The sequence below is a fragment of the Hyperoodon ampullatus genome, assembly GCF_949752795.1.
Source record: "Hyperoodon ampullatus genome assembly, chromosome: 5".
NCBI classification, from domain to species: domain Eukaryota; kingdom Metazoa; phylum Chordata; class Mammalia; order Artiodactyla; family Ziphiidae; genus Hyperoodon; species Hyperoodon ampullatus.
The window spans coordinates 133,502,402-133,529,130 of record NC_136918.1 but is presented as its reverse complement, the minus strand read 5'-3'; the positions used below and the strand labels follow the sequence as shown (position 1 = coordinate 133,529,130).

Here is a 26,729-nt window from a genome sequence, read left to right as displayed (position 1 = left end):
AACATCCATCATCAATGTTTGTAACGTTAAGCCATAAAGGAGAGTAAGTTCGCAAACGGTAGTCCTCAAGAGGCTCCCAGCAAACTATTTAAGCATACTGATTGGATGCTTTGCGGATATCAAAGTCTTTACTTTCAAATCCATCTCTTTGAGTATCAGCAGAAACTGCCTTTCCCCTAAACTTACCGAACTCCTTACTTCCCTCAGGGCTGGGCCAACGTTAACCAGCCTCCGCCCCACCCCTGCCCTGTTCCACCCCAATCCACAGCAAAGTTCAACGCTGGGCCTCTCCAAGGGGTGACCCAGAGACAGAGGAGAGGCCTCCATAGTCTGGAAGAAAAGAGAGCTGGCAAAACGCATGTTCAATACACTTACTTTGGCCCTAATAAAACCTCAAAATATAAAGTTGGTCCTGATAGTAATCACAAACCATAAAATGGTTCTGCCAGGTGGGGATTCACCAAGGGGCACGTGGGTGAACGTCAAGGCTGAGAAATACTGGACCCAGACATGAGCTGTGAGCCCCACAGATGGGCAGGCTTCCACGGAAGGCAGAGAGGTGAGCAACACAGGGCAGAGTTTCTCAGATTCGCTCTTCTTAGGAAGACACCAGTCCTACTGGATCAGAGCCCACCCACACAACCTCGTTTTACTGTAATTACCTCTCTTTTTTTTTTTTTTTTTTTTTTTTTTTTGCGGTACGCGGGCCTCTCACTGTTGTGGCCTCTCCCGTTGCGGAGCACAGGCTCCGGACGCGTAGGCTCAGCGGCCATGGCTCACGGGTCCAGCCGCTCCGCGGCACGTGGGATCTTCCCGGACCGGGGCACGAACCTGTGTCCCCTGCATCGGCAGGCGGACTCCCAACCACTGCGCCACCAGGGAAGCCCCTGTAATACCTCTTTAAAGTCCCTATCTGCAAAGACAGCCACATTCTGAGGTCCTAGCGGTTAGGACTCCAACATGGGATTTGGGGCAGGGGGTGGGAGTTGGGGGACACAATTCCGCCCATAACAAAACCCCCAAGATTTGCAAGACTTGGGTCTCTACGTGAGGGTGCTCAGGATGACAGTGGCTCACAACCATTGCAAACACCAAGCACCAGCTTACACACCCTTTCCGGGGCAGAAGCCACACTGAGCAACTTTATTGGAAAGGTCGCTGATGCCCGGGCACCAGTGAGGCATGGCCCACCCAGCTGTTTGTGATAAATCACAAGTTACTTTCCTAATGTTGCAACTGTCCTCTGTCACACTGCGATGGATGAGTCTCTCATATTATACACGGAGAAACCCAAAACTATCACGTTCCTTTCCCAGAAAAAACAACAACAAAAACCAACTCTGTTCAAAGACTCTTGCTTCTCATTCTCTCCACTTGCATGTAATTGTCGCTGACCCTTTATTAAGCGGTTGCACTATTTACCCATCCAAGGGGGGTATTGTGCCGAGGGGCCTGAGGTGCCATCAGTGCTTTGGGGGAATTTTTCTCTTCAGACTCATAGAGCAGGGTCTTTGGGACCCCAGCTGAACAGCTGCTGCAGCTCTTAACACACAGGAAGTCTGAGCCCTGGGCCTCTCCATCGGCTTGAATGATGACTCAGGAGATGGGGCGGGTCACAGGCCTTGAGGCTCCAGTGAAGGGCACTTCCCCAAGATCTTAACATTACATTTGCCGGAGTATGTCTTATGTCTCCCAGACAGTGAGTAACACAAACACAACTGAATTTATTTCTCACCCAGATGCTTCATCTTGCTTGTCTTTCTCTTATAGAGCAAAGCAACACAGTGGACGTTTCCAGAGAGGAACGAGGACTGATTCTGCAGAATTTTACTGGAGCTTCCCTAAAACCCTAGGACTCTTCATCTGTCACTCTCTGAGGAAATTATTTTTTTAATTTTATTGAAGTATAGTTGATTTACAAGGTTGTGTTAATTTCTGCTGTACAGAAAACTGATTCAGTTATACATATATATATATATTCTTTTTCATATTTTTTCCATTATGATTTATCACAAGGTATTGAATATAGTTCCCTGTGCTATACAGCAGGGTTTGAGGAAACATTTTCACTGTAATACCATGAGCTCTGTGTTTGTGGTTCATGGCTTGGTTCTGATTCTAGAACACAGGTTTCCTGAGGGCAGATCTGATTCTTCTGCCTATTCACAGTGCATTTGGTGCCTTACACACACACACACACACACACACACACACACACACAAACACCCACTGGAGGGGCCGTTTGAGACAGAAACCCAGACTCCACTTGACTTGCCAACCCGTGTGCCCTGGAGGTGCCAGGTACCATGGCGCTGCAGCCACTCATGGGGGGCATCTTTTTCCAACTGGTCTAGCAAAGGAGACTCCTTTTTCTAAACAGTCTGCCCAGGGCAACACCTTTTTCTAACCAGTCTGTCTAGACATACATGCCTTTTCTAATTTGTACAAAAGCCCATACAAGTTGCCAGCAGCTGTGCATAATGGAAGAAGTCAATAAATGTTTGAATGAAAAAACACATGATCATCTCCAACGGCCAAGTGAAGGTAATGCTTTCTTTAAAAACCATCCACAACCGGGAAACTTCTCCAGCCATGAACGTTCTGACCTCACAGTACACCTAGCAAATGGCTTTAGATTAAGAAATAAATCTTTAAGAAGGACAATATGAACATGGAAAGACTTCTCCATGAGTGTAGAGGGGATGATTCAGAAGAGGGAGAAGAAGTCATCAGCTGTTTTCTCTTTTCCCTTCTCTTTCTTCCTTTCCCTTCCCCTCAGCCTTGGATGACCTTCCCTTGTGTAACAAAGCGATCTTAAACAGGCTATCTTCAAAAGTTGACATTGAGTACTTTAAACTCCAAAATTAGCTCTAATTCAAGAAGCATTCCTGTCCCACAGGCAACAGGAAACAATCAATATTCTATTCTCACATCACAGGACGACTGGCAGTCAAATGTAGCTGAAAAAGTACAAGAATAAAGTTGCCTTTGAAGGGGGGGTAAGTTTGGGAGGCACTATAGGAAATGGAAACACAGATATTTTGGCAACAATAACCCAATAAAAAATTCTCAGTCCAATCCTGGACTCTAAGGAGATCTTAGATCACACTGGAAATAATGGGAACTCCTAGCAAAGGGCCAGTTAACAAATGTAGTGCCATATCCCCAAAACCACAAATGTAGAAGAAATCAGAACCCCTAAAGACAGTAAAATGTTTTACTGAGTGTTGAGGAAAGAGTTGGCTACCAAATCAAAAACATGGAGAACTAAGTTGTCTAATACATTTTTCTAAACCATACCAATCTGGTAACTCGTGGGGAATCACCTATAAATTGACTCTTTCTTCTACTGTTAAAATGATTTTTTACTGTTAAAGGATGCTCAGTGCCAAAAAGGTGACAAGAAGGTCAGGGCAGTATGGATTCAACGATCAGACCTTCCAAGCACTATGTCACCAATTCAAAAAATGTCAGGGAACCAAATAATATTTAGAAAGAGTAGAAAGGGAAAACCAGGAGGCAGAGAAGACAAAAGGCAGAGAGGATGGGCCGGATGGAGGAATATTCCCTAGGAGCCTGGGAAGCTCCAGGCAGAGGCAGGGAAGGGAAGCGGAATGTTTGGAATGCAGACATCCAGGGCCCTGGGGAGTCCTGCAGACCTTCCAGGCCTCAGGGAGGTGCTGACTGCAGAGGTGAGAGACATAGCCCTGGTCTTCCTCACCTTCCCTTTATCCTTAAAATAAACTCCATCTTCCATGATGAACTGAGTGGGTGTCTGTTAACTCGCTACCTGAAAGAGGTTAATTAACACAAATCTTTAAGTGTTAAATATAAATGTGAAAATATAACAGAAGAAGATAACCAACTGCCATTTGTTCACTAACACAATATGGAATACATTTTCAGGCTAACTATGTGCTTTACACATACATACACATACATACACATCAAATACACAGTATATATATATATATTTTTTACATACATGTGTATTTTACACACACACATATATATTTAATCAAATTTCTATTGAATTCCCATGAGATATTATCATTATTTTACAAATACAAAAACTGAAGTTTAGAGGATTTAAATACCTTGCACAAGATCACACAGATACTAGATAGCAGCAGAAAGGACATAGGAACCCAAGGCTTTCAGCTCCTAAGCCTGTGCTTTAGTACATGACCCCATTAAGTTAAATCATGCAACAGGCTAGAAAATTCAGGCAAAAATCCCTACCCAACACAAAGATTTTTCTGCAGATGACAATGAAACACTGGCAAGACTCACTGATAATTTATAAAGCAAAATCAACAACAAACTCTCTAGTTTACTTAAGCATAAAAAATAAGAGAAAACTAAAGGAAAAAGACTAATTGGTTTAACTATACAAGATATAAAATCTTATGTACCCCCTCCCCAAAAAAGGAGCCGTAAAATGAATCAAATCCAAATATCAATTGGGAGAAAATATCTGCAACATAACATATGAAAAAGCTAATATCCTTAATATGTAAAGAGTTTGTGGAAATCAACAAGACAAACAGGAGAAAAATGGGGAAAAATCATTAACAGTTGTTAATAAGAGGAAACACATTTTCAATCAAGTACACAAATTATGATAAACCCTACTAATTATCAAAATATGCTTTTTAAAAGTATATACACACTCACATGTGTGTGTATATAAATATATATATATATATATGGATCACATGTAACCAGCCCAAACACCTAAACCCAGTGATTATTGCTGGGTTGTACAACTACAGGTGATTTTAACTTTCTTCTTCGTGTTTGTGTTTATTTTCCACAAGAAACCAGTGGGGAAAATTATGTTTCATTAATCAGGTTAAAAAACGATAATTTTTTATTAAGGTATCTAAAACAGAAGGGGAGTGTATAATGAAACATTTCAAGTGTGGTAGCAAGTGGTAGCGTTAATAATGAAAATAGGAGACAGGAGAAGATGGCGGTAGAGTAGGATGCGGAGATCACCTTCCTCCCCACAAATACATCAGAAATACATCTAAACGTGGAACTGCTTCTACAGAACACCTACTGAACGCTGGCAGAAGACCTCAGACCTTCCCAAAAGGCAAGAAACTCCCCACGTACCTGCATAGGACAAAAGAAAAAACAAAAAACAGAGACAAAAGAATAGGGACGGGACCTGCACCAGTGGGAGGGAGCTGTGAAGGAGGAAAGGTTTCCACACACTAGAAGCCCCTTAGTGGGCGGAGACTGCGGGTGGCGGAGCGGGGAGCTTTGGAGCCGGGGAGAAGAGCGCAGCCACAGGGGTGCGGAGGGCAAAGCAGAGAGATTCCCGCACAGAGGATAGGTGCCGACCTGCACTCACCAGCCCGAGAGGCTTGTCTGCCACCCGCCAGGGCAGGCGGGGCTGGGAGCTGAGGCTCGGGCTTCAGAGGTCGGATCCCAGGGAGAGGACGGGGGTTGGCTGCGTGAACACAGCCTGCAGGGGGTTAGTGCACCACGGCTGGCCGGCAGGGAGTCCGGGAAAAGTCTGGAGCTGCCGAAGAGGCAAGAGACTTTTTCTTCACTCTTTTTTCCTGGTGCGCGAGGAGAGGGGATTCAGAGTGCTGCTTAAAGGAGCTCCAGAGACGGGCGCGAGCCGCGGCTATGAGCGCGGACCCCAGAGACGGGTATGAGACGCTAAGGCTGCTGCTGCCGCCACCAAGAAGCCTGTGTGCGAGCACAGGTCACTATCCAACCTCCCTACCTGGGAGCCTGTGCAGCCCGCCACTGCCAGGGTCCCGGGATCCAGGGACAACTTCCCCGGGAGAACACACCGCGCGCCTCGGGCTGGTGCAACGTCACGCCGGCCTCTGCCGCCTCAGGCTCGCCCCGTATCCGTACCCCTCCCACCCACCCCCGGCCTGAGTGAGCCAGAGCCCCCAAGTCAGCTTCTCCTTTAACCCCGTCCTGTCTGAGCGAAAAACAGATGCCCTCAGGCGACCTACACGCAGAGCCGGGGCCAAATCCAAAGCTGAACCTCGAGAGCTGTGCGATCAAAGAAGAGAAAGGGAAATCTCTCCTAGCAGCCTCAGAAGCAGCAGATTAAACCTCCACAATCAACTTCATGTACCCTGCATCTCTGGAATACCTGAATAGACAACGAATCACCCCAAATTGAGGAGGTGGACTTTGGGAGCAAGATAGATTATTTTTTCCCCTTTTCCTCTTTTTGTGAGTGTGTATGTGTATGCTTCTGTGTGAGATCTTTGGTCTGTATAGCTTTGCTTTCACCATTTGTCCTAGGGTTCTGTCTGTCCGGGTTTTTTGGGTTTTTTTTACTTAAAAAATTTTTTTTCTTAATAATTACTTTTTATTTTAATAACTTATTTTATTTTATCTTACTTTATTTTATCTTATCCTCTTTCTTTCTTTCTTTCTTTCTACTTTTTCTCCCTTTTATTCTGAGCCGTGTGGAGGACAGGCTCTTGGTGCTCCAGCCAGGTGTCAGGGCTGTGCCTCTAAGGTGGGAGAGCCAACTTCAGGACACTGGTCCACAAGAGACCTCCCAGCTCCACAAAATATCAAATGGCGAAAATCTCCCAGAGATCTCCATCTCAACACAAAGACCCAGCTTCACTCAATGACCAGCAAGCTACAGTGCTAGACACCCTATGCCAAACAACTAGCAAGACAGAAACACAGCCTCATCCATTAGCAGAGAGGCTGCCTAAAATCATAATAAGGCCACAGACACCGCAAAACACACCACTAGACGTGGACCTGCCCACCAGAAAGACAAGATCCAGCCTCATCCACCAGAACACAGGCACTAGTCCCCTCCACCAGGAAGCCTACACAACCCACTGAACCAACCTTAGCCACTGGAGACAGACACCAAAAACAACGGGAATTACGAACCTGCAGCCTGAGAAAAGGAGACCCCAAACACAGTAAAATAAGCAAAATGAGATGACAGAAAAACATACAGCAGATGAAGGAGCAAGGTAAAAACCCACGAGACCTAACAAATGAAGAGGAAATAGGCAGTCTAGCTGAAAAAGAATTCAGAATAATGATGGTAAAGATGATCCAAAATCTTGGAAATAGAACAGAGAAAATGCAAGAAACATTTAACAAGGACCTAGAAGAACTAAAGAGGAAACAAGCAATGATGAAAAACACAATAAATGAAATTAAAAATACTCCAGAAGGAATCAATAGCAGAATAACTGAGGCAGAAGAACGGATAAGTGACCTGGAAGATAAAACAGTGGAAATAACTACTGCAGAGCAGAATAAAGAAAAAAGAATGAAAAGAACTAAGGACAGTCTCAGAGACCTCTGGGATAACATTAAACACACCAACATTCAAATTATAGGGGTCCCAGAAGAAGAAGAGAAAAAGAAAGGGACTGAGAAAATATTTGAAGAGATTATAGTTGAAAACTTCCCTAATATGGGAAAGGAAATAGTTAATCAAGTCCAGGAAGCACACAGAGTCCCATACAGGATAAATCCAAGGAAAAACATGCCAAAATACATATTAATCAAGCTATCAAAAATTAAATACAAAGAAAACATATTAAAAGCAGCAAGGGAAAAACAACAAATAACACACAAGGGAATCCCCATAAGGTTAACAGCTGATCTTTCAGCAGAAACTCTGCAAGCCAGAAGGGAGTGGCAGGACATATTTAAAGTGATGAAGGAGAAAAACCTACAACCAAGATTACTCTACCCAGCAAGGATCTCATTCAGATTTGATGGAGAAATTAAATCCTTTACAGACAAGCAAAAGCTAAGAGAGTTCAGCATCACTAAACCAGCTTTACAACAAATGCTAAAGCAACTTCTGTAGGCAGGAACACAAGAGAAGGAAAAGACCTACAATAACAAACCCAAAACAATTAAGAAAATGGGAATACAAACATACATGTGGATAATTACCTTAAATGTAAATGGATTAAATGCTCCCACCAAAGACACAGACTGGCTGAATGGATACAAAAACAAGACCTGTATATATGCTGTCTACAAGAGACCCACTTCAGACCTAGGGACACATACAGACTGAAAGTGAGGGCATGGAAAAACTCTCATATCAGACAAAATAGACTTTAAAATAAAGACTATTACAAGAGACAAAGAAGGACACTACATGATGATCAAGGGATCGATCCAAGAAGATTGTAAATATTGTAAATATTTATGCATCCAACATAGGAGTACCTCAATACATAAGGCAAATACTAACAGCGATAAAAGGGGAAATCGACAGTAACACAATCATAGTAGGGGACTTTAACACCCCACTTTCACCAATGGACAGATCATCCAAAATGAAAATAAATAAGGAAACACAAGCTTTAAATGATACATTAAACAAGATGGACTTAATTGATATTTATGGGACATTCCATCCAAAAACAAAAGAGTGCACATTTTTCTCAACTGCTCATGGAACATTCTCCAGGATAGATCATATCTTGGGTCACAAATCAAGCCTTGGTAAATTTAAGAAAATTGAAATTGTATCAAGTATCTTTTCTGACCACAACGCTGAGAGACTAGATAACAATTGCAGGAAAAGATCTGTAAAAAATACAAACACATAGAAGCTAAACAATACACTACTTAATAATGAAGTGATCACTGAAGAAATCAAAAAATACCTAGAAACAAATGACAATGGAGACACGACCACCCAAAACCAATGGGATGCAGCAAAAGCAGTTCTAAGACGGAAGTTTATAGCAATACAATCCTACCATAAGCAACAGGAAACATCTCAAATAAACAACCTAAACTTGCACCTAAAGCAATTAGAGAAAGAAGAACAAAAAAACCCCAACGTTACCAGAAGGAAAGAAATGATAAAGATCAGATCAGAAATAAATGAAAAAGAAATGAAGGAAACGGTAGCAAAGATCAATAAAACTAAAAGCTGGTTCTTTGAGAAGACAAACAAAATTGATAAACCATTAGCCAGACTCATCAAGAAATAAAGGGAGGAGACTCAAATCAATAGAATTAGAAATGAAAAAGGAGAAGTAACAACTGACACTGCAGAAATACAAAGGATCATGAGAGATTACTACAAGCAACTCTATGCCATAAAATGGACAACCTGGAAGAAATGGACAAATTCTTAGAAATGCACAACCTCCTGAGACTGAAGCAGAAAGAAATAGAAAATATGAACAGACCAATCACAAGCACTGAAATTGAAGCAGTGATTAAAAATCTTCCAACAGAACTTCCCTGGTGGCGCAGTGGTTGAGAATCTGCCTGCCAATGCATGGGACGCGGGTTCGAGCCCTGGTCTGGGAAGATCCCACATGCCGCAGAGCAACTGGGCCTGTCAGCCACAATTACTGAGCCTGCGCGTCTGGAGCCTGTGCTCTGCTACAAGAGAGGCCGCAATAGTAAGAGGCCCGTGCACCGCAATGAAGAGTGACCCCCGCTTGCCACAACTAGAGAAAGGCCTTGCACAGAAACGAAGACCCAACACAGCCATTAATTAATTAATTAATTAATTTAAAAAAAATCTGCCAACAAACAAAAGCCCAGGACCAGATGGCTTCACAGGTGAATTCTATTAAACATTTAGAAAAGAGCTAACACCTATCCTTCTCAAACTCTTCCAAAATATAGGAGAGGGAGGAACACTCCCAAACTCATTCTACAAGGCCACCATCACCCTGATACCAAAACCAGACAAAGATGTCACAAAGAAAGATAACTACAGGCCAATATCACTGATGAACATAGATGCAAAAATACTAGAGAACAGAATCCAACAGCACATTAAAAGGATCATACACTATGATCAAGTGGGGTTTATTCCAGGAATGCAAGGATTCTTCAATATACGCAAATCAATCAACCTGATACACCATATTAACAAACTGAAGGAGAAAAACCATATGATCATCTCAATAGATGCAGAGAAAGCTTTCAACAAAATTCAACACCCATTTATGATAAAAACCCTGCAGAAAGTAGGCAAAGAGGGAACTTTCCTCAACATAATAAAGGCCATATATGACAAACCCACAGCCAACATCGTCCTCAATGGTGAAAAACTGAAACCATTCCCACTAAGATCAGGAACAAGACAAGGTTGCCCACTCTCACTACTGTTATTCAACATAGTTTTGGAAGTTTTAGCCATAGCAATCAGAGAAGAAAAAGAAATAAAAGGAATCCAAATCTGAAAAGAAGAAGTAAAGCTGTCACTGTTTGCAGATAACATGATACTATACATAGAGAATCCTAAAGATGCTACCAGAGAACTACTAGAGCTAATCAATGAATTTGGTACAGTAGCAGGATACAAAATTAATGCACAGAAATCTCTGGCATTCTTATACACTAGTGATGAAAACTCTGAAAGTGAAATTAAGAAAACACTGCCATTTACCATTGCAACAAAAAGAATAAAATATCTAGGAATAAACCTACCTAAAGAGACAAAAGACCTGTATGCAGAAAATTATAAGACACTGATGAAAGAAATTAACGATGATACAAATAGATGGAGAGATATACCATGTCCTTGGATTGGAAGAATCAACATTGGAAAATGACTCTAGTACCCAAAGCAATCTACAGATTCAATGCAATCCCTATCAAACAACCAATGGCATTTTCCGCAGAACTAGAACAAAAAATTTCACAATTTGTATGGAAACACAAAAGACACCGAATAGCCAAAGCAATCTTGAGAATGAAAAATGGAGCTGGAGGAATCAGGCTCCCTGACTTCGGACTATACTACAAAGCTACAGTAATCAAGACAGTATGGTACTGGCACCAAAACAGAAATATAGATCAATGGAACACGATAGAAAGCCCAGAGATAAACCCACGAACATATGATCACCTTATCTTTGATAAAGGAGGCAAGAATATACAATGGAGAAAAGACAGCCTCTTCAATAGGTGGTGCTGGGAAAACTGGACAGGTACATGTAAAAGTATGAAATTAGAACACTCCCTAACACCATACACAAAAATAAACTCAAAATGGATTAAAAACCTAAATGTAAGGCAGACACCATCAAACTCTTAGAGGAAAACATAGGCAGAACACTCTATGAATAAATCACAGGAAGATCCTTTTTGACCCACCTCCTAGAGAAATGGAAATAAAAACAAAAATAAACAGATGGGACCTCATGAAACTTAAAAGCTTTTGCACAGCAAAGGAAACCATAAACAAGACCAAAAGACAACCCTCAGAATGGGAGAAAATATTTGCAAATGAAGCAACTGACAAAGGATTAATCTCCAAAATTTACAAGCAGCTCATGCAGCTCAATAACAAAAAAACAAACAACCCAATCCTAAAATGGCAGAATACCTAAACAGACATTTCTCCGAAGAAGATATACAGATTGCCGACAAACACATGAAAGAATGCTCAACATCATTAATCATTAGAGAAATGCAAATCAAAACTACAATGAGATATCCCACACCGGTCAGAATGGCCATCATCAAAAAATCTAGAAACAGGGCTTCCCTGGTGGTGCAGTGGTTAAGAATCCGCCTGCCAATGCAGGGGACACGGGTTCGTGCCCCGCTCTGGGAGGATCCCACATGCCACGGAGCGGCTGGGCCCGTGAGCCATGGCCGCTGAGCCTGCGCGTCCGGAGCCTGTGCTCCACAACAGGAGAGGCCACAACAGTGAGAGGCCCGCATACCGAAAAAAAAAAAAAATCTAGAAACAATAAATGCTGGAGAGGGTGTGGAGAAAAGGGAACACTCTTGCACTGTTGGTGGGAACGTAAATTGATTCAGCCACTATGGAGAAGAGTATGGAGATTCCTTCAAAAACTAAAAATAGAACTACCATACGACCCAGCAATCCCACTACTGGGCATATACCCTGAGGAAACCATAATTCAAAAAGAGTCATGTACCAAAATGTTCATTGCAGCTCTATTTACAATAGTCAGGACATGGAAGCAACCTAAGTGTCCATCAACAGATGAATGGATAAAGAAGATGTGGCACATATATACAATGGAATATTACTTGGCCATAAAAAGAAACAAAATTGAGTTACTTGTAGTGAGGTGGATGGACCTAGAGTCTGTCATACAGAGTGAGGTAAGTCAGAAAGAGAAAAACAAAGACCATATGCTAACATATATATATGGAATCTAAGAAAAACAGAAAAAAAGGTCATGAAGAACCTAGGGGTAAGACGGGAATAAAGACACAGACCTACTAGAGCATGGACTTGAGGATATGGGGAGGGGGAAGGGTAAGCTGTGACAGTGAGAGAGTGGCATGGACATATATACACTACCAAATGTAAAATAGATAGCTTGTGGGAAGTTGCCGCATAGCACAGGGAGATCAGCTAGGTGGTCTGTGACCACCTAGAGGGATGGGATAGGGAGGGTGGGAGGGAGTGAGATGCAAGAGGGAAGAGATATGGGAACATATGTATATGTATAACTGATTCACTTTGTTATAAAGCAGAAACTAACACACCATTGTAAAGCAATTATACTCCAATAAAGATGTTAAAAAATAATAATGAAAAAAGTATATGTAAGTGGCTATGCAAGAATAAAATACATGGCAATTAACAAATATTAGCCCAGGATTTATTTTGATTAATTAAAAACCACAAATATTCTAGAATGTGCCAGTGACTAGACTAGCTGAAAAAATTCTAAAACACGAAGTACTTGGTCCAAAATACTTTAAAAAATTATTTAAAAAATATTTATAGCTGGGGCTTCCCTGGTGGCGCAGTGGTTGAGAGTCCGCCTGCCGATGCAGGGGACACGGGTTCGTGCCCCGGTCCGGGAAGATCCCACATGCCACGGAGCGGCTGGGCCCGTGAGCCATGGCCGCTGAGCCTGCGCGTCCGGAGCCTGTGCTCTGCAACGGGAGAGGCCACAACAGTGAGAGGCCCGCGTACCACAAAAAAAAAAAAAAAAATTTATAGCTGATCATAGGAAAAACACGGATTTATACTAGATGATTTACATATATATTTTAAATAAATATGCCCTGCTGAAGTCTGTAGCACATTATTCCAAGTCTGATTATTGGAAAGAAACCATTTGTTACTCTATGTGCTCTCAGGTACTTTAATTTAATGGCTTCTATGACAAAAAGCTCATTTTTGGTCTAGGAAGAAGCATCTCAGGGTACTGAATTGGGTGGGAGTACCATAGCCATAAAGCACCTTCCCTCCAGAGGGAAATTCAAGTTTCATTATGTCAAATCGGGCTTGAAATTACAACCACTGCTCACAAATGTTAGTTTTTAATATAATAAAATGTCATTCCGTGGGACTGACACTTTACAAACTTGAAGAAGTGTTTTCAAAACAAGTTTTTTATTAGTATTATAAATGTAAATGAGAACCGAGTCATCAACAAGTTTCTCTAATTAAATTTTTAACCTGGAATAAAGAATACACTTAAAAACTTCGACTTCTACATCAAAGCCGCAGTAATTCCACCGAAAGACCAGATTACATAAGTGATAACACTTATCTCTATCCATTTGGTTTCACTAAAGTAGGGCTTAGGTAACATGCTAGAATATTCTGATCCCAGACTTTACAGTCACTTTCCTTGCAGCTTCATTTTCACTTGGGCACTTCCTTCCGTTTGGCTCCAGCGTCCCTTCTTAGCCCAGATGAGGACAGAGCAAAGGCTTAGAAAAGCTAGTCTAGCTCCAACCATCTGCATAAATAAACTAGGCAAAGGTACTGGGTGTTCTGCATTGTTTTGAATAAATAATCTGTTCATTCTTGGAGGAGGGTGGTCTAACAAGGAGACTCTCAGGGACTGTTCAGTGAGCTACATTAAGACGTGCATTTGCAGCTTCACCTTTATTCAAAATCCTCTCTCCCCTCATACAGATTTTTCTCCCTCCAGTGCAAAAGAAAGGTATTAAAACTAAGACTGAACGCTAATCAGAGCTACTCAAGGTAACTCCTAGGCCCCATCGCTTCCTTCATTAAGAAAACCTGCTACCGGGGCTTCCCTGGTGGCGCAGCGGTTGGGAATCTGCCTGCTAATGCAGGGGACACGGGTTCGAGCCCTGGTCTGGGAGGATCCCACATGCCACGGAGCAACTGGGCCCGTGAGCCACAACTACTGAGCCTGCGCATCTGGAGCCTGTGCTCCGCAACAAGAGAGGCCGCGACAGTGAGAGGCCCGCGCACCGCGATGAAGAGTGGACCCCGCTTGCTGCAACTGGAGAAAGCCCTCGCACAGAAACGAAGACCCAACACAGCAAAAATAAATTAATTAATTAAAGAGTGAAATACCTTGTCATTAAAAAAAAAGGAAATCTGTTACCAAAAAATTATGTGTGGGGACTTCCTTGGTGGTCCAGTGGTTAAGACTTCACCTTTCAGTGCAGGGGGTGTGGGCTCGATCCCTGGTAGGGGAGCTAAGATCCCACATGCCTCATGGCCAAAAAGGCAAAACATAAAACAGAAGCAATATTGTAACAAATTCAATAAAGTCTTTCAAAATGGTCCACATCAAAAAAATCTTTGAAAAAAAAAGTTATGTGTGTTTATATTTAGCTCGGTATTATGATTTTTATTTAATAATACACACACACACACAGCAGGCTCAAGCTCTTCATCTCACTGTGAACTTGTAAAAGATGGCAGACCAGGACCTCTGCCCACACTGGAGACTCAGAGTGCACGGTGAACCTAGCATATTGGAGCCCAGGGGTAGGAAAAGCCCCACTCACCACCCAGGACCACGAGTGGAGGTCATCATCCACAATAAGCATCTCAGTTACGCCCGGGGCTTGGGGTTTTGGGGTTTGGTTCATTCATCACTTATTCATGACCTGATTAACTGCTTTTTTTTTTTTTTTTTTTTTTTTTTGTGGTACGCGGGCCTCTCACTGTTGTGGCCTCTCCCGTTGCGAAGCACAGGCTCCGGACGCACAGGCTCAGCGGCCATGGCTCACGGGCCCAGCCGCTCCACGGCATGTGGGATCTTCCCGGACCGGGGCACGAACCCGTGTCCCCTGCATCGGCAGGTGGACTCTCAACAACTGCGCCACCAGGGAAGCCCGATTAACTGCTCTTTAATAGTTTCACTTGAAAACCCTCAGTAGGATTCAAATACTGATGAGATGTCTTCTCGGGTTCATCTGGTTTTGCTGTTATCTTAGGAGTTTCCCCAAATGCAGGACTTTAGAGACTCTTGGGCACCCCGGATGGCTGGTCAACCTAAGCTACAAAACTGGGACAACACTGCCCACTACAAAAGCCACTGTAAGGAATAAATTCTATACTGCAGCAAAGCATCTAGGACATGGCCTAGCAGATGGTATGCGATCCATAAATGTTAATTATTACTATTGTTATCAGCATTACATCCTCGTGGTCAAAGCAAAGAGCAAGCACGCAATCCTCTCCTGTAGGTTTTTGGTGATTCAGAAGGTCACGAAAACCCTGCTGTGCTCCAGGTAGACAAGAGAATCACTGGGATTCGGAACTTCATCCCATCACCCGAAACAGAGAGAGCAAGCCTCCTCGTGGGTGGCTGCTGCATTTTCCGCTTGCTTTGTCCGTCAGCACCATGCCCAGGGAGCATCCCTCACTGCTGTTCACCCTTCCTGTGTCCTGTGCACAGAGCTCTGGCAAAGAGCAAGTCGTGACCAAGAGAGGAGATTCGTGGAACAAGAGTATCTGAACAGAGTCAGAAGGATGGCCAGACACCTTAACAAAAAGCCATGGGGCAGGATGTAAGACAACAGAAACTCAATAGGAGATAAAAATGACAGAGATACAACATCTCTAGTTATTAGGGAAATGCAAATCAACACTACATGAGACACCACCTCACACCGGTCAGAATGGCCATAATGAAAAAGTCCACAAATAACACTTGCTGGAGAGGGTGTGGAGCAAAGGGAACCCTCCCACACTGCTGGTGGGAATGTAAATTGATACAGCCACTATGGAGAACAGTATGGAGGTTCCTCAGAAAACTAAAAATAGAGCTATCATATGATCCAGCAATCCCACTCCTGGGCATATATCCAGACAAAACTATAATTCAAACAGATACATGCAACCCTATGTTCATTGCAGCACTATTCACAATAGCCAAGACAGGGAAACCATCTAAATGTCCATTGACAGATGAATGGATAAAGAAGATGTGGTACACGGAACTCCCTGGCAGTCCAGTGGTTAGGACTTGGCCTTTTCACTGCTGTGGCCCCGGGTTCAATCCCTGGTCAGGGAACTAAGATCCTGCAAGCCGCGAAGCACAGCCGAAAAAGAAAAGAAGAAGATGTGGTACATATATATAATGGAATACTACTCAGTCATAAAAAAGAATGAAATAATGCCCTTTGCAGCAACATGGATACAGCTAGAGATTATCATACTAAGTGAAGTAAGTCAGAAAGAGAAAGACAAACACCATATGATATCGCTTATATGTAGAATCTAAAGGATGACACAAATGAACCTATCTATGAAACAGAAACAGAATCATGGACATAGAGAACAGACTGATGGTTGCCAAGGGGGAGGGGTGGAGTGGGAGTTTGGGGTGAGCAGATGTAAGCTATTATATAGAGGATGGGTAAACAGCAAGGTTCTACTGTGCAGCACAGAGAACTATATTCAATATCCTATGATAAACCATAATGGAAAAGAATATAAAAAAAGAATATATATATATATATATATATATATATACACACACACATATATATAAAACGGAATCACTTTGCTATACAGCAGAGACTAACACAACATTGTAAGTCAACTATACTTCAAAAAAAAAACATGACAGATAACGCAAGGAAAGGGATGAGAATGAATCAAATGGCTCAGAGAACAGGCAAGAGAAGCAAGCAGGTTTGCTAAATGTTTTGGCAGCAATTTGGCTAAGAGACTGATAAACTTATAAAAAAATTTTTAGTTAGTTAAAGAGACAGAATCCAAAGCTCCATATATCTCCATGGGAAACATCCAAAGAAATGTATGTTTGCAAATAGCAACGTCGCCCATCTGCTGCAGTGTTGGTACATTTTCTCAGGAAAGAGCTGAGGGTCCATTAACAGTCCGATGACATTGCAGAATATCTTTCTGTCTTTGGCTGGTCCCTCTGATACCTTAGGTGACTTCCTTAACAAGTCCCTGCAGAAGGCACAGCTGTCCTGGGTCTGGGATTTTTTCCCAAAGAGCGCCAGCTGAACAAGCTGTCCAATCTACTCACTGCTCACACAGGCGCACCCAGGAGCTGCAAGGAGGTGAGAGAGACAGGGCTGTCAAACCATTCCCGGCCAAGGAATTCCCTGGTGGTCCAGTGCTTAGGACTCCATGCTTTCACTGATGGAGCCCGGATTCGATCCCTGGTCGGGGAACTAAGATCCCGTGAGCTCCGTGGCGCGACCAAAACAAAAAACGAAACAAAACAAAACCATTCCGGCCAACCGTCCTCATGACCTGGGGAGATCAAAGCATTCTTTGATCCATTCAAAAAATATTTACTGAGCACCGTCTCTGTACCAGATACTATACTATTCTAGCCACCAAGCATAAAGCAGTGATCCCTTCCTCATGGGGCTTACAATCTAATGGGGAGAAAAATAATAAACATATGAACACAGAAATATATACCATGGGGTCAGGTGATGGTATGAATTAAATGGAGTCCCCACCAAAATTCATCTGTTTAAGTCCTTTCTAAGTCTGTTCAGGCTGCTATAACAAATACCATAGGCCAAATAGCTTATAAATAACAGACATTTATTTCTCACAGTTCTGGAGGCTGGGAAGTCCAAGATCAAGGCAGATGTGGCGTCTGGTGAGATCTCTCTTCCTGGTTCCTAGACAGCCATCTTCTTGCTATATCCTCACATGGAAGAACAGGCAAAAGAGCTTTCTAGGGTCTCTTTTTTAAGACCAGGAATTCCATTCATAAGGGCTCTGTCCACATGGCCTAATCACCTCCAAAAGGCCCTACCTCCTAATATTGTCACATTGGGGATTAGGTTTTAACCTATGAACTTTGAGGGGACACAAACATTCAGACTAAACCCCAGTACCTCAGAATTTCACCTTATTCGGCAATAATGATCTTGACAGAGGTCATCAAGTGAGGCCATCAGGATGGACCCTAGTACGACTGATGTCCTCATAGAAAGGGGAAATGTGGACACAGAGACAGACACACACAGAGGAAAACAATGTGAAAACACACAGAGAGAAGAAAGCTATCCCCAAACCAAGGAGAGGGGCCTAGAGCAGATCCTGCCCTCACAGCCCTCAGGAGGAACCAACCCTGCTAACACCTTGATTTGGGGCTCTGGCCTCCAAAACTGTGTGGCAATAAGTCTCTGCTGTTTAAGATGCCCAGTGTATGGTACTTTGTTACAGCAGCTCTAGCAAACTAATACAGGTAGTGAGAAGCACCTTGAGGAAAGACAAAGCAGGGTGAGGGGGCACAGAGTGACAGGGGACAGGAGCAATAGAGAGGGTCATCAGAGCGAGGCCATGCTGACCTTCAGGACTCCAAACAGGCCCAGTTGTTCACTCCACCAGTACCACCTGCCAGAAGGCTTCAAGGGTGGACAAAATAGCCCCAAAGGGTCCCAGGAATATTTTTACACACGTGCTTACACTTGACTTGGTGCATTTTATGTCCAAGTTAAGAGGCAGCTATTGCTCCTTAAAAGGTTTTCATTTCCCTTGATAATCCCTCTTTCTCTTTCTTCTCAACCAGCCACCATAAACTGTATCTACCACCTTTCCCATGAAGAAATAATGGGACATGATTCAAACATGTCCTAGCAAGAGTCAAGGTCTTCCAAAAATCTGTCTACACTCTATCATGCCCTTTCCCTGTGACCCAGGCATGGTGGGGGACAGGAAGGCAGAAATTAGGCATGCCAAGCCAAGGTCACAGTCATAGAATCACCTGCCTAGCCCGAGTGTAATCTGCAACTTCAGCCCAATTAGCACAGGTGCTAACATGCCAAGGTGATCCAAATCCTGATCCCAACTTACAAACCTCCATTCAGACAGCATTGCCGACACAGATGGGCAACAAAGCAGTGGCTCTTAACATTTTGGGGGTAAATAATTCCTTGTAGAATCTGATGAAGTCATGGATCCTCGCCCCAGAAATATAATTATACACATACAATTTGTAGGGGTCCATGGAACCGCAAAGCTCCTTATGGCCCCTCACTCGTTAGTAGAATCCAGGGAAATAACCTCTGCAATGGTGAGGATGACCAAGAAACAAAGACAAAGAATAAGCAGGGAGCAAGCAAGGTGGAGGAGGCTTCAAAATATATCACTGAAAGAGGACTGATTGCCTTAAAATATAAAAAGTGCCTATAAATCACTAAGAAAAAGACCAAAAACCCAAGGGAAGATGGAGAATGGACATGAACAATTAACAGAAATGAAAACCAAATTGTTTTTGGACATATGAAATATGTTCAATTCACTTACAAATGTGATACACTACACATAAAAATGATACCATGTTTAATCTAACAGATAGGCAAAGATCAGAAAGTTTGAGAGTACCTTATATTGATAAAGATGTGGAAAGAAACTCACATACCAGGTTGATGGAAGTATTAACTAGGACAACCTCTTTGGCAGGCAATTTGGCAATATTCGTCAACAGTTAAAAGTCATACCCTTGGGAATTCCCCCGTAGTCCAGTGGTTAGGACTCAGAGCTTTCACTGCAGGGGCCCAGGTTCGATCCCTGGTTGGGGAACTAAGATCCCACAAGCCACACAGTGTGGCCAAAAAAACAGAACAACAAAAAAAAGAGTCATAACCTTTCGCCTAAGACTAGGAATTTATCCCTCAGATACACCTGAAACATTTACAAGATGACACAAAGGCACAGATATTCACTGCTGCACTATTGGGGAATAAGAAAAAATTGTATACAACCTAAATGTCCATTCTTTAATTGTGCTTAATTCCTTAAGTAATGTCCATGGACATACTCATCAAGGAATGACTAAGTAAACATGGTACCTCCATACGATGAATACTATGCAGTAATTAAAAAGAATAAGGCAATTCTGTAGTAATTTGGGGGAAGGATGTTCAAGATATATTGTTAAGTGAAAAAGGCAAGATACTGAACAGCATGTGTAGTGTAAAAATATATTTCCCCCTATCTATACCTTTACAAATGCATGCATATGGAGTATCAAATGTATGTACACTTGTATGCAGATAGAGTATGTCTGGAAGGACACACAGGAAACTAGAAGTGGGGTTGCCTCTGGGGAGAGGAACCCATCACTGAGGCACACAGGTAAAGGCAGAATTACCTTTCACTGCATCCGCTCTTGAAAACTTTCCTTTTAAGACCACGGGTCTGTATTTCCTATTCCAAACTTTAGCCAAACGAATCTTAAAACACACACACACGTGATTAAAAACCAGAAAGAATCCAGTCATTAGAAACTGCATAGCTGTAGGGAAGAGCCGGTTCTCTGGAGGTAGAGGTGGTAAGAGGGCGTTAAGAGATGGCTGCCACCCGAGCAATCCTTCCTGTCACCCGAATGTCCCGAATCATGACTCTGTTTGTCACCAACCCAATTTCCCACAACTCAGGGGTGATGCGGGAGGGAGGATCTCTCCCACTGTCTCTGATTAGACACGCTGGTCGACAAGTTAGCCCAACCCTGTGGACATAAAGTCCTCAAGAGAAAACACGTAGAACACATGAAAGTACCCCAAAGGTACACACAAACCCAACAGTGAGCCCTGAGTATCCTAAGTGAAAAGAAACATGAGGCCAGAATATTCCCAGGATGTTCCCTGTTAGGAAGTAGACTCTGGCTGTTCCCTCATTTCAGGTGGCTTCCAGAAGTCTAAGAATAAATTTCTGTTGTTTTAAGCCACCCAGTTCGTGGTCATTTGTTAGGGCAGCCCTAGCAATAGAGAAGAGAAGGTCAGAGGAAAAATCTACTCAGGGCATACCTCCACGTAGTCAACAAAGGTAAGGGCACCAGCGAGTTGGTTCTCACCTGCCCAGGGTTGCTTCTAGCAACTAATGAGAAAAATACATGGAAGACCCTGAATATGCCACAAAGCGCTATACCGCTGAGCTGGAGTTCAGGAGACAGGAGAGGCAATAGCTCTGTCTACCTTTGTAGAAGTATCTGCCTCCTCGGGTACCATTCAGGTCCCGTGGTTCACCCCTCTCCTGCTGGTCATCTTACCAGCCAGCACCATTTCATCAGAGAGCATGAAATTCAATTCAGGTCAGCACTTGAAAGTGGCCAGGGCGCAGGCTGAGCAGAGGAAGAGGTTTCACCAGTTTGCTAAAAGTAAGGCTTGGGGATTATCTACAGGTTTCAATGAACCAAGACAGCAGGTCACCAGGAATAATCGAGATGGGGCGTACATCCCAAGGTCAACGATACTTGGTGCCCAAACCACCTTCCCACAGGACACCCAGTGTGCTCCTCTCTCTGGGCAGACACGGCTGCCACTCCCCACACCCCCTGGAAAAGTTAACCCCTGGGATGGATGATTGCCACGCGGCCCTGGAATAGCCACCAGTGTGCGGACCGCTGTCGTTGAGCCCAGCCTGTGCCGGTGACTCCACACTCGCAGAGAAAATGTCAGGCCGTGTCCTCTTCGTGGGCACTGTTCAGCACTGTTGTGCTGACTCAAAGCGCCCTTTGAAGTCCATGGGACCTGCGTATCGATGAACACTGAGAAGCGAGCCCAAAGTGCCAATATCCATCATTCACAAGGACTTCAAAAAGATGAGGCAGGGCAGGAAGTTCAAAAAGATCGTGCCTGTGAACTGCAGCGTGCAATCTCGGAAATTATAGGCACTGCCTTATCACAAGCAACACACTGAGCAGGTGCTTTTGCCCAATGCCTTTCGCTTGCCAAGAAATCCCTGCTGGGGACTAATAGGAATTGCCAGTTCCCTAGGCATTTCTTGAGCCTCAGAGCTATTACCCCTAAATTTCTAGCACTTTAAAAAAAAAAAAAATACAGGATTTAGCACCTGTTTGTTTCCGAAATACTTGCTAAAAACAGATCTGCCAAAAGGCCACCTCTAAAATTAGTCATATTTCCTCCTCCAAAAAACATAGTAAATTGTATTTTTAGTAACTCCTTCACTCCAGGTATCTGGCGCTGTCATGCTTGAAGCATAATTATTGGCAACTTACTAAGCAGGCAACCCTTATTTTTAGCCCCAAAATAGCTCGAATGAAAGTGATAAACAGGCTTTTTTTTTTTTTAACCAAGGGTTAGAACAAGATAGTTAAACATCTTAACCAATCATTTTCTGTACCTAACTTTGCCTCTCAGAGAGACTTAATCACAAAAAAAAGTAATTGTGGCCTCAACTATTCTCCCCTTTTTGCAGCTTTGCCTGCCTGTGGAACCTGCTCTATACTTGAGATACCCCTATGCTGTTCTCTCTAAGCCTCTGCAACTATATTCTTTCATTTTTAAAATGAATAACCTATCAAGTGCCAGAGACTATGCATTTCATAGGTACTGGGGACCAATACAGAGGCCTCAAGCACACCTCTTCCTGCATATTTCAAAGTTATCACTTAATACTCCTGCACGGCAACTTTGCTCTTTGTCTCAAAGCCACTGAGAATCCTTTTTTTCAAAGTCTGATTTTGTGATCATTTTTCTTTGTCTAATCATCAACTTAGTCAAAGACAGACTGAGAACGTGCTGGTTAAGAGTTTCACATGATCGAGTGAATGATTTATTTTCAAAGCTGCATTAACAGAGGATGGCAGCAACTCGAAGCTACAGGAGAACAAAATTAGGTCTTGCCCGAAGCCAGCCTTTCTTTTCAAGTGGTAAAAGGGCCGACTAGATTCAAATGACTTTCCAACAACTTAGGAGAGAGGCTGGCCAAAAAAAAAAAAAAAAAAAAATACTGTCCTGCAGGCAGTGGTGGGAAAAGGAGCCTCTTGATAAGATAGGATTGAAGCCTGAATGAAAGTCAGGAAAAAGCGGCTGCTTTTGTCAGACGGACTCAGACAGTAATTCTCAGCGAGCCATGTAGGATGGCACCCAAAGCTTTTTGGAAACGTGCGCCGAGTCAAAACACAACACACACACACACACACACACCCTAAGCCAGCACTACTCTGTCTGGATGTTGGCATAAATGACCCAACACAACGTGCACAGTTTGAGACTGCAACTGCAGGCACGGGGCACCTCGCCTGCTTCCCTTTCTCCATCCCCCTTTGCAGATTTTTCATGAACTGATTCCTCAGGACAGGCTGCCCTGGGTCCTTCCACTCAGGGGATGGCGTGGGGGGATATATCTATTTCTTAGGACAGGCTTCATGACTTAATTCCCCTCCCGCGGTGGTCTGTGTCCTTTCCCAAAAAAAAGGAATAGAGAAAAGTGAAGTGCTTTCTCCGGAAAGTATGCACCTCCGCAAAGGGGGAATTATTGAAGGGAGAGGCCCTTCTGGAACACTCACATCACCTACTCTGGGGACACTTCGTTTCCCTTCCTCTGGGTCCTGTCACCTCGAGGTGTCCCCTTGCTTGGCTCACAGGAGCAACCCCTCTCTGGGCGAAAACCCTCTTAATAGGTCACCTTATAAAGAGACCTGGAGGCTGCAAATAGTGTGAGGTTGACTTCACCTTTGTTTTGGCCTTAGTAAGACATTATCCAGCACATGAGTGGGGCTGGGGACTCATGAACTCAGCAATACTTCCCAGGCAGAATCATGCACACACACACACACACAAACATTTTAATCTCTACAATCTGCCAAAAAACAAATCTTTTAGTTAAGCATTAAGGTTTTGGATCTGGGAGATAAAAAGCTATGAATGACACCCATTGTTTCTTTCAAGCTGGCCATTAAGTGAACTAAAATCCAGATTTCTCACGATGCCTGCATTCCCTGAGCACCGATTCTCAGGGCTGAAGTAAGGCACATCGGAAAAATCTCTCAACCTCCTTCTCCACTCTAAGAGCCACACTCCTTAACTAGATCCAATCAATTAGTCCAGCACAATGATTTTACGTCCAATTAATTGTTCCTCCCCTTGTGGAGAGGAAGTGAGATGCATCATTTAAGAAAGACAAGATGAGATACACGGGCGTGAGCACCTAAGGGTGAGGGGGAATCCTCACTGGACCCCATCCGGGCAGGAATCCCCCACATTCCAGGGTGCCTTCGGGCCCAGCACAGAGCTCCAGAACCCAAGCATCCGGCTAGGGACTGAGCTCTGAGTGCATCCTCGGGCAGTTCAGCCAAAACGAACAGCCTGATGTTAAGAAGCAAAAATGCAGCGGAGAGGAACCGGACCCACAGCACGGACTGGAAAGGGGAAGGCAGCCCGAAGCAGCTTAGCGGCAGGGCAGGGGAAGCGAGCGTGCCCCTAACGGTGCCCATTCTGCGGTCAGCATAACGCCTCGTCTCTTTTTGCTAAGTCTCAAGAGGAAACATACACAACTAGACTGAATCCTATACATTTCGAATCAAAATAAAGTTCTACCCACCGCGGGCCGGGCATGGAGAAGTGAGCGCACTGTAGTTAGCAAGCTGGGGCCGCGGGCATCCCCGTGCCATGACGGGATGTGTAAGTTCCCAGCCCACTGCGAACCCAGGAGTAAACGGTGCCGCGCTCCCTTTGGACTAGGATGAGGTTTGGAGTTTTTTGGTTTTGTTTTTGTTTTTCTCATTCTTATTCTTCTTTGAAGAGTTACTCAATTCAGTGAGTTCATCCTGAACACTCTCATTTTGCATGGAAATTCAAGCAAGAGGCACTTTTAGAACTGCTCACTCTAACCCCACTTAACCCAAAACAAAGGGCACCCCACCCAGAGCAGCTGTAGGAAAAGGACAAGTGACAAGGGTGATGGAGACCTGCACTCAAATGCAAGGGGCTCCAGGACACACTGGGGAACCGAGGAGGGAGATTAAAGCCACGTGAGGCTGGGGACGGGAGGGCAGGGCAGCTCGCCCAGTAATCAGAGGTCACACAGCAGTGCATTCCCAGGAACTCCCAGGCTGGACAGAGGACCCCAGGGCAGAGGGTGGAAGGGCGTGTAGGAAGCCTGGAGCTTCCCGGTCCCACCCACACTGCTGATGCCTCCCTGGTGAATGGGCCACAGAAAGGGGCTACTACCCCCACCTGTGCTGAGCAAGCCCCAGCCTGGGGGGGAGCCTTGAGTGTCAGATGATCATGAGCTTAGGGCAACCCCAGCCTCAAGTAGCTCCAAGCTTAGGGTAACTCCCAGGCTGGGGCAGCCACCCGGCTGGAGCCTCACCTCAGAAGTAAGTCATCATATTGTGGGTTTCTTCTCACAGATCTAAGTTACAACTTAGGTCTAGCTGAGGCTTGCCTGGCAAGGGTTCACACCCTGCTAACGTCTCACAAGGCTGGAGGGGGTGCCCTTGCAGGTGTCTGGGGTTCCTCCTTTGCTTTCCCCTCTTCTAGGAAGATAAGAAGGCGTCTCCCAACCTCTGAAATCTGGGGAGAGCGGTGTGTAGTTCTGTATATGCCAGAGCAGGATCCTTACTGCAGCTCCCACCCCAGCGGCTGGAGTGAGGAGGGAAGGAGGGGGTGAGATGGGGATGCAGGGGTGGGAAGCGTGGGTGGAGGGAAAGGCGGCGCGTGAAAACCCTCCTGTGAGCACGCAGAACTTCCCGCAGCCCACAAGTGGGCACGTCCCTGGGCTCTCGTCCTTCCCCCACCTCCTACCCAGAGCCCAGGGTGCGGATCAGACACTAAGTCCCCCCAAGGGCTGGCTAATCGGCTCTCCCACCCTCAGCGTAAGGGCCCACGCACTCAATTCCTGGCTCCAGCCTCTCCACTGATCTGCCGCTCCTACTGGCCCGGAGATCAGAGTCCCCCAGACCCCAGCCCACCCCACCCCCGCGCTGGTGTCCGCCAGGTGGCGCCCTTCGAGAAGCAAAAAAGGCTGCGGGCGGCTTCGCGGGGAAACCAGTCGTCCCCCGGGGAAAGTGACCCCAGATCGCCCCTCGGGAAAGGCCGGTATCCCGGCTGCGAGGGTCTGCGCGCGCGTCTGGCTCGACCCCGCTTTCAACCCGAGAGGAAAAGCCGACGGAGCGGGAGGCGCCCGTCAGGGGCTCCGCAGCCAGACTCGCAGCGCAGGGCTCTCCGCAGGGTCCCCGCCGCCCCTGCCGCCCCGATCCCCCAACCCGAAGGCCAGGGGCCGGCGCCCCGGGCGGCTTACCTTCTCTCCGGTCAGCACGTGCAGCCCCTCGCGCACCTTGGCGAAGGAACCCTCGCCCAGCTTCCTGCTGCCGATGAGGTAGTTGCCCACGCGCTTGTGGTGCTGGAAGTCGCGGAGCCGCTCGCGGGGCACGCCGCTCACCCAGGCCGGCAGGAAACTTCCCTCGCAGGCCGCCGCCGGTCTGGCCGCGTCCTCGGCGGCGCCGCCGCCCCCGGGCGCCGCCGGCTCGCCCAGGAGCCCGTCCCCCGCCGCCGCCGGCATCGCGCTTGCCCGCTGCCCGCGCCGCTCCGGCTCGGCTCCCGCGGGCGCGGCTCCTCCTCCTAGTCCGGCCCACGCGACTCCCCCGGCTCCTCCCGCCGCCACCCCGGGCCCGGCCCCGCCCGGCCCGCGGCTCCCGCGCCCCGGGCCGCCGCCGAGCGCCGCGCGCAGACAATAGCGGTCGCCCGGGCCACAGGGTACCGGGGACCCGCCCACAAGAAGTTCTTCTTCGGAGGGTCGCCCGGGCCCCTTTCGGGAC

At 45.2% G+C, this 26,729-nt stretch overlaps 1 protein-coding gene across 1 annotated transcript in view; it reads right to left on the bottom strand.

The window, feature by feature from the left end:
• Positions 1–26,473, bottom strand: part of HUNK (hormonally up-regulated Neu-associated kinase) — a gene marked incomplete at both ends in the record, with an annotated part of 113,253 nt that extends 86,780 nt beyond the window's left edge. The window contains one exon of the mRNA XM_079705591.1: positions 26,213–26,473. Within this exon, the coding sequence (XP_079561717.1) occupies positions 26,213–26,473 (261 nt within the window). The remainder of the gene's footprint in view (positions 1–26,212) is intronic.
• Positions 26,474–26,729: the final 256 nt, after the last annotated feature.